Raw genomic sequence first — 9,448 nt, 5'->3', positions numbered from 1 at the left:
ACACACTGGACTAGGTCTCAAACACACTGGACTAGGTCTCAACACACTGGACTAGGTCTCAAACACATTGGACTAGGTCAAACACCAAGGGGAACAGAGAAAACCAAACCAAAACCATGGGGGATACTCCACGGAATGTTCCGGGTCTAGGAAAAGCTGATGGTGTTGGAAGACAAAGGGGTGGGGCTGGAAGTGTGCAGAAGGGTGTGAGCCTGAGCTCTCACTCCATGCACAGTGACGGCACAACAGACTGCTCCTGCTCAGCTCCACTAAGCTGTGCCCCAGCTCAAACGCTGGGAAGCTGAGACCTTGGGTAATTACTCTCTGCAGGTTCTTCTAAAACTTACAAATGCTGTTCACATGGCTGCTGTGGAGGTGGAGCTGGAAAACATGGAGAAACAGCAAGCACCCAGTGACTGGAAACTGAATCCAGATCTGTGCATTTAAGACATTCCCTACCCCTCTCAGGAGCCCTATTCCTTCACCGGACAATGTGTGTAAAACACATGTACTAGTTAGCACCATTACAAGAGATCTGCATGGCCAGTTCTATCCTTGGCACACTGAATGGACCCCTGCCTAGAAGGCCCCTGAACAACAGACCCTCCTATAAAGGCCATTTACCTCCTCCAGGAGGACTTCCCCGTTGCCATCCCTGTCGATTTCTTCAAAGAGGTTGGGAGACACTTCACCGTTCCATATGAACATGTACCCCTCCGGAAGGCCAGACACAAGCTCCAGCAGCTCGATGTCAAACACTAGGACGGCACTGCCAGGGACCTCTCCATCTATTCAACAAGGTAGAAGGAACACAGTGTTAAACACAGACCACTGGTTGGGACCTGTGCTGTCCTCCCAGCCTCCAGCACCAATAACCAAGAAGCTACTAGTTCCCAGCTGGAGTAGTACTCGTGCCCAATGAAGTCATGAATAATTATTATAAGCTATTATATAATTATTTCACATCGTCTTGATACATCTTTCCAGCTCTTTCACTTCTTTGCTCCTTAAAGGAGGATAAATATTTTTTTCTCTTTTTAAGGAATAAAATAAACTAGATCCCTGAATATTCCATACAGCAAAGATGGCTGTTGTTTCATGAAACCTGGGTCTTAATTTACATGTAAATTAAATGTAGAGGCTGGAGAGATGGCCTGAGTTTCGTTCCCATTGCCCACGTCATGCACTGGCTCAGCAAAAAAAAAAAAAAAAAAAAAAAAAAAAAGTTGTTTCCCACTAAACTTAAGGGCCTGAGTAAAATCTCCAGGAGGACCCACATGGTAGAAAAAAACTTAATCCAAAATTTGGCCTCTGACTTCCACACATACACCATAGCAAGTAGCAGGAAGCACATGTGCATACACACACACACACACACACACACACACACACACACAAGTTAAGTAAAACATTTAAGCCAAATATTGCAGCACACACTCCTAATCCAAGCATGGGAAAAGAGGCAGAAACAGATCCCTGGGCTGGGCTGCCCAGCCAGTCTAGCTCATGTAAGCCAGTGTGACACCCTATTTCAAACAGCAAGGTGGATGTCTCTTAAGGAAAGACACTCAGAATTGCCTCTGGCCCCACATGTGCACACATATGCACTCACAAATACACATGACCCACACAAGCATGCACACATACATAAATGAATTGATTCTGTGTTTATGTGGAATTCTAAATGAAAGACAAAATACAATTGTTAGGCCAGGTATGTTGGCCCATGCCAGTAATCCTGGCACCTGGGAGTTTGAGGCAAGAAGATTGAAAGTTTGGGGCCAGCCTGGGCTACATAGTAAAATGTTGCTTCAGAAAACCAAAAGTAACAAGCTTAGAAAAAAAGTATTCCTTACTGTATTTTTTTTTTTTATTTATAAAAGCAAAACATTCCAAAGCCACCAGTAGGGACAGATGAGGTAACAGAGATCAAGCCAGGGCCTCGCACATGTCCAGCAAGCAACCTGTCACTGAGCTGTCTCCCAGCCCCAATTACGGAATTTTATAAATTTAATAGCAGAACTTTAAGGACAATAAACAATGCCTGAAAATTATTTTAAATTCAAAGTCAGTGTAGGCAATAAGACTCAAAAGAAGCACTATGAGTATATGAATATATATATGTGTATATATTATGCATTGTTAAAAATTAGATTATATTTTGAAATTCATTCATTTTCAGTGCTTGAGATTAAATCCAGGGCTTCATACATGCCAAGCACAAGCTTTTCCACTAAATTATATTTTATATTTACTATATGATATAATAATATGCCCTAAGAAAAGTCTTAAAAAATACAGACATATTGTTTGGGGGGAAAAAAATGAAAGGAGAGACAGCAAGCAATATATTTTTTTAAGTTTTTCTTAAAACGAAATCACCCCAGCATGCCAACCACGTTTACAAACTGCCCCAGGCTGCCAGCTGTCAGCATTGTGAAAACACCACAAAGGAGATTCTGGAATCACAAAGTAATACAGTAAAATATCAAAATATCACCCCTGCGGGGATGCAGAGGCTGACATGCCCAGAACTCAAAAGCACCCTGTGCCTTACAGCATCTTCTTGGCTGACTCACAGGCTCCAGAGCAGTGCACAGCGAGGGCCTGTAGCACCCTACCTGGCCCAGGAAACAGTTCCACAGAAGCAGGCAGCCTAACTCCAGACCACCCAAAGCCCTCCCCTGGGGCCTGGCCAGATGAACCTGCATACCACCGGTGTATAGTCCTGGAACTGTCAGGGACAGTGCGATGGGTATTTGAACAAATTTTACATGGTCTTTAGCTTTAAAAAAAAAAAAAAAAAATGCTCAAAACTCCTTAAGTTTTCCTTAATTAAAAAGCAAACAAATAGAACCCACAAACCCCTCAGTTCTACATGGAAGCAGCATTCTGTGGCTTTATTTGTGACCCATGCGTTCAGATGGTGACTTTCCCAGCACTCCTGAACACCCTCACTCACTCACCCACACCAGCTTCTCCATAGCCCAGGTGAGGCGGGATGATCACTGTTCGCTTCTCTCCCACGCACATCTCTCTGAGACCCATGTCCATCCCCAGCACGACTTGTCCAGACCCCAACACAATGTTATAAGTTTTGCCTAAATTCCACCTGGAAAAGAAAGGAAACAGGTACCTATCAATGGTGGCAGAGGGTGTTCTACAATAGACGCATAGTTCTGATGAAGACATGACAGACTCACAGCAGGACAAACTGCAAGACAACCAGCCTGTCTGCTTCTAAACTGCCAAAGACATAAAAATCAAGACAGAAGGAACAATTCACAGTACAGGAGCATGCTGGCATTGGGCCTTACTGCCATGAGGGATCCCAGGAGAGTTCTGGAAAATATAAAGCGGGAACAGTGAACTACATGGGCGCATCCCTGGTATTCTACAGTGTCTCCAAGGAGTAGATTCTTTGTATAGTACTGATTCATTTTGAGACACTATGTAGCCCAGGATGGTCTTGAAATAATTTTATAACCAGGATGACCTGAAACTCCTGATCCTCCCCCCTCACACTCTAAAGTGCTAGCATGGCAGCCAAGCACCAGACTCAGGATTTTAGATCAAAGGCCTGAGTTAGAATCCTGGTTCTGGCACTAGAGAGATGGCCCAGACATTAAGAGCACTTGAAAGCATCCTAGTTCTGCTTCTTCATTTGACCTGGGAAATGTATCTTTGGTTTCTTTGTCCAGAATGTAGAGACAATAATAGTCAATAATAAATATGTTTGACATATTGGAAAGCAAAGAAAGAGTGGGAGGTGCTGATCCTGATGAGAATTTCATTAATTAACCACAAAGTTCAGGGATCCTGGAGACATGGGGAAAGAAGCTGGCCCCATAGCCTCAGCCATGACTAAAAATCTACCACTTCCCAAATGGCAAGAAGCTGTTATGCCAAGGAAGAAATATCGTGCCATCCCTCGGTGCCCATCACCAGGTGGTGACAAGGAGCAGACATCTCCTTAGGGTTACAGTCCCCAGGGACTTCCCAGCCTCCACAGGCCAGAACCTCCACTTCCCTCCCTCCTTCCTAAGGCTCCCTGATGTTCAGGGCTCAGCAAGCCCAAGATGACAATATGCTTATCCTGCCTAGGAAGAAAATGACACAGACAAACACCAGCACAGGATGTCCTCGGGAGAGGCCTGTGGAGGAGCCACCTCTGACCCACTGGTTGTCAAGCCTCTCTCAGCAACCACGGGTCTCCACGCTGCCTCTCCAGGTCCCAGCTGGAATAGTACAGATCCCTGAGTCCCACAGACTACTCAAGACCTTGCTTGGTGATAACAAACACCCAGTTGAAACGCACAGACATTAAGAGGATCCTCTAAGCAAACAACTCCATTGCTACTTTTCTTGGGAGTCTTTTATTTTTTGTTTATTTACTTATTTTGTGAGATGTTCAAACACCATCCTCATGCATTGCATTCTCCCAACCCTGACCCCAGGTTTCCTGCTTCCTGGCTCCTGGCCCCGGGACCTTCGGAATTTCCATGTCTCCTAAAAGCAGCATTCTGCTGACATGTTTTCCAGATAACTTGACACAAGCTAGAGTCACTGGAGAAGAGGGAGCCTCGGCTAAGACACTGTCTCAGTAAGGGCCAGCCCCAGACAAGCCTGTAAGGCATTTTCTTAATTAGGGATTGACAGGAGTGGGCCCAGCCCATTGAGGGTCATATCCTGGGCAGATGGTCCTGGGTTCTTTAAGAAAGCAGGCTGAGCAAGCCATGGGGGACCAAGCCAGTAAGCAGCACCCCTCCAGCATGGCTGTTGGGACCATGAACAAACATCCTTGCACCCACAGGTCTCCAGAGACCCCAGGAATGTTAAGCACACAGATTGTCTTTCAAAAGTAAGGACATAACCTGCTTTTCCAGAAAGCTGGGACCTGGAAGTGATTAAACAGTCTGACGACCTGTGTTATCTGTTGGGCCAGGCCATATCAAACTCATACAACCATGACCAGAGGTGGCTAATTATCTAAATGACCTTTATAGCCAGAGGTTCCCCCCAAGCTCCCACAATATATGACCAGAGGTGGTTAATAGTCCAAATAACCTCTACATTATCTGTATGACTGAAAGCAGGCTACAGCCTGCCTTAGGCCCTTAAGCTAGTCCAGGGAGCATACCTCTAAAACCCATCTTCTTGGAAGATGTAGTTACACCTCCTGTGTAGCACAGATTGTATGACACCAAGAAACTTTTCTCCAAATTATATTTTGTTTAAATTTGTTGTGAACAAACCCTCTAATATTTGACTCCCTGAAGTCTTGATCCGGGTTGATGAAGTCAATGTGAACCAAGTTTTCATTGTTATCTCTTCGTGGTTCACTTCCTTGCCTGAACACCTGCAGGGTTGTCCTCAAATGGCCTCTGCATCAGCTCCTGCCTCCAGGTTCCTGCCCTGTCTGAGTGCCTGCCCAGACTTCCTTTGATGATGAACAGTGATATGGAAGTGTAAGCCAAATAAACCCTTTCCTCCTCAATTTGCTTTGGTTATGGTGTTTCATCACAGCAATAGGTAAGAGAAGCAGCTACCCCTTGCCTTGATGACAAGTACCCACACCAGTGAACTGGTTGTATTGGTTGTACCCAGGTAGGATTTGAGGTGGCACCAAGAAGGTGGGTACCTAACCATCCTTCCCATAAGTCCTTTATTTGGAATCTTACACACACACAAAGACCAGCAGGGATGTGTGGCCACTGCTCTTGCCTGTGGATTTACAGGTAACATAAATGATTCTCAAGGCATTTTTATCTTGAGGTTTATCTTAAAAAGAAGGTTCCCTGCATCCTGTGGCTCCTGCTCCATAAGAAGACGGTGACTCCACTAAACATATCAGAAGGCAGCACGTCTGATCTCTGCCCCTCAAACATGTGTATCCTACATATACACGAAGGAATTTCTTTGTCTCCCAGCCCCACCTCCCCACTCTTGGTCTGAGCAGCAGAGCAGAGACTGGAGCTGACTGCTGGGCTATTTTCACATGCGTGAGCTCTCTCATTCTTCCCACTGCCTCTGAATACTTTCACACCCAGTAGCTGGGATCGCTCCGCAAGGTCTGTTGTAAGCCAGATCTCTGTGGATCAGGGCCCCTGAGGTTACAATTCTAAAATGTGCTATCTTTCCCTCCACATTTTAACATCTCTGTGATTATGACTGACTGACAGGGCAAAACTTCGGTGTTTTTAGAGGTGCATAAAATAGTACTTATAATAAGAGGGTTTTGGATTTTGATGAAATAACACTGAATGTGCCACAGCTTGCAGGACCTCATAGTCCAAAGCCAGACTCAGAGCTAGAAGGCAAAGTGACAGGTAAAGGGGAGGTTCCTGCACGCCCAGGACAATCAGCTCTACAACTCTGGACTCAGACACCTCAATCAGGCTCAGCATATCAGTGGATGTTCTTAGACAAAAATATAAAGTCTGAAAATGATTCTTTCCCAGAGAAGACTGATTCAATTTCCAGACACACTTGAGATTCAGAGTCACAGGAAGCAAAGTTGTTTTTACATTATTTTTTTTTTTATGATTTTCAGGTTTATTTCTATCAAGTAACATTTATTGTATGATCCTTTAGTGCTACTCTAAGCACACAAAGGAAAAACTATGAAAAAGAAATCAGGTATTCCTAAAGTATTCAGATCATAAGAGACACAAAAGTAACTTAAGGCTGGGGGGGGGGGTTAGGAGACTTTAGAAGCAGGAGCAGTTTCCTCCCAGGAATTCAGGGATGCGTTTGCAAACATGAAGGACATATAAGTGGGGACAAAAGCAGAGAGGCCAAGCAACCTGTGCAGGGTGGGACGCAGTGCTGAAACCTTCTGGGACAAAGAAAGCAGAGTCGTGTAGCAGACCCTGACACTGGTTCTTACTATGTATCTCTCACTATGTACCCATGCTTGCCTCTAGCTTTCCATCTCCTTTTGCAGCTTTCTAAGCACTGGAATTATGGGTGTTTGTCCTCCTATCTGACTCCAAGAGTTTAGTTATTAAATATAGGTCGGACTGAGAAAGAGAGTTCCGCCAGGTAAGAAACAGTCTAGAGCAGGGAAGATCTGTGGCAGGAAACTCCGTAATAATGGGCTGAGCACAGAGAAGGCTTGCAAATAACTCCCACCCAGCATCGGATGGAGAGAGTTAGACAGTGGGAAGTACGACCAAAGGTTCCCTCCACATCTGGTCCCCAGTTACCCTTACGTGGAGTCCAGCAGAGTCCCGTCCAGGAGTGAGGCGTTGTAGTGGTATTTGAGGTAATCCCCCTTCTTACTCAGCACCGAGCAGTCTGGAGGCTTGTAGTGGGAAGTGATGCTGATGGAATCCGAAGGGTTGTGAAAGTCAATCACGTGGATGTCAAACACCAGCACAGCTGAGCCAGGAATGCTCCCTAAAGGCAAGACCCAGGGAATCAATGAACATGCCCACCACAGCACACTCCTCAGGACCAGCAGGTGGGTTCTTCTCAGACTCAGAGGTTCTTGAATGTTGGTACAGTTAAGAACTACTTATCACTTACAGCAGCGGGCCAGGTGACTGCATTTTTACCTGAATCCAAACAAGACTGAGACCACTGTTAATGTTTCAGAAGGAGGATCACGCACTGACACCTTTCTTTTAATTTTTTGTTCTGAGGCAGTGTCTGTCTATGTATATACCTTTTGGGAGTGGTTGGGAGTTGGTTTTGTTTTGTTTTGATTTTTATATTCTACAAAGATGGTAAATTACATTATTTGATTTTTTTTTTAAAACTTTCACATCGTCAACATTTTTACATTTTTTTAAAAGACAGGGACTTATTGCATAGACTACAAACCTCCAGATCACATCCTGGTATAAAGGATGCCTGAATCAGCCTTCCACCCAGAGCGGCTCTCCCAGACAGAACCCTCATCAGCTACCGATAAAGTTAATAATGATAAATAAATCGCCTTTAGGGGGAGGCAAGACAGTTATAAGTCAGTGATGGGCAGAACCACACACTGTGACCAGGTCTGCTCAGTTACACACACCTCCTGCCCTATACCTCAACCTTAGCCTCATGACAGAGCCACTGAAGATGGACCCATGGGAGGGGGTTCTCAGACTTCTTGATCTGTTTCTCTCCCCAACGTGACTACTCAGAATGAACCTCACTCCTCTGCTTTCCGTCGACTGTTATCTCTTTCTGTGTCGATGGAAGAGGGGAAGTGGGAGCACAATGTGGGGAGATACTATGTAGGGAGAGAGAAGAAAGATTGGCTGGGAGGCAGGGACAATCTCTAGGCTGTGCCAGAGATCTGGATGGGAAAAGGCCCCAGAGGATGTAAGGGGGACTCTAGCTGAGGTTCCTAGCAATAGGGCTATGATTCCTAAAGTGGGCACTTCCTGTAGCCAGTGAGGACCCTCAGTGGAAGGAGAAGGACAGCAACCCACCCACAAAGCCTTCCACCCAAAATGTGTCCTGCCTACAAGACGTGTGGGAACAAAGAGAAGGGACTGAGGGGATGGGTAACCAATGACAACTTCAAACTGAGACCCATCCCACACGGCAAGAACCAATCCCCGACTCTATTAATGATACTCCATTATGCTTGCAGACAAGAACCTAACATAACTCTCTTCCGAGAGGCTCCACCCCACAGCCAATCAAAAGAGATGCAGAGACTCACACTCAAACAGTAAAGTTTGGGGACTCTTACGGAGGAGTTGGGAGAAAGACTGAGGGACCCAAAGAGGACAGAGACTCCACAGGAAGACCCACAGAGTCAACTAACCTGGACCCTTGGGGGTTCCCAGAGACAGAATAACCAACCAAAGAGCAAGCATGGGCAAGATCCAGGCTCCCTGCAGGTAAGTAGCAGATGAGCAGCTTGGACTTCATGCTGGATACCTATCAGCTGGATACCAAACAACAGGGAGCAGGAGCTGTCCCTGAGCCTGTCGCCTACCTGTCTGCAGATCTCACACCCCTAAATGGACAGCTTTGTCTAGCCTCAGTGGGAGAGGATGTACCTACTCTTGCATCAACTTAATATGCAGGGTGGGAAGGTTGGGGAGGGTAAGAAGGTGGGAAGTGAGGAGTGGGGGATGGGAGGTGGAGTGGGGAGTGAGAATGAGGGGTGGTATGTAGAGGGACTTCCCCTTGTAAGAGGAATGGGGGGGGGGACTTGCATGAGGAAGTACTAGGAGGAGAGGAAGGGCTGATATTGGGTTGTAAAGTGAATAAATACATAAATTTAATTTTAAAAAGAATACTCATTAAAACACAGGGAAAAAGAGAGAGAGAAAGAAATGTGCACACACACACACACACACACACACACTGCAGTGGTAGGGAGACTGATGGGTGAGTTCCAGAGTTAGCCTGGGCTATATAGAGAGACACTCTCTCAAAAATTAAAATTAAAAATGTCAGTGTCTGACCCTCATGTCTGGATTCAGGTAAAAATGCCCTG

General features: G+C 45.6%; 1 protein-coding gene across 1 annotated transcript in view; it reads right to left on the bottom strand.

Annotated features, from left to right (window-relative positions):
- The window catches only part of Fkbp9 (FKBP prolyl isomerase 9), a 47,888-nt gene that overhangs the window by 4,290 nt on the left and 34,150 nt on the right, over positions 1-9,448 (bottom strand). Inside the window, exons 7-9 of the mRNA XM_021188157.1 lie at positions 7,215-7,401; positions 2,967-3,112; positions 625-788 (exon numbers count right to left, since the gene is read on the bottom strand). Coding sequence (XP_021043816.1) covers positions 625-788; positions 2,967-3,112; positions 7,215-7,401 — 497 coding nt within the window. The remainder of the gene's footprint in view (positions 1-624; positions 789-2,966; positions 3,113-7,214; positions 7,402-9,448) is intronic.

This window comes from Mus pahari, chromosome 2 (genome assembly GCF_900095145.1).
Source record: "Mus pahari chromosome 2, PAHARI_EIJ_v1.1, whole genome shotgun sequence".
Lineage (NCBI taxonomy): Eukaryota > Metazoa > Chordata > Mammalia > Rodentia > Muridae > Mus > Mus pahari.
The sequence above is the reverse complement of the archived record's forward strand: the minus strand, read 5'-3'. Positions and strand labels throughout refer to the sequence as shown.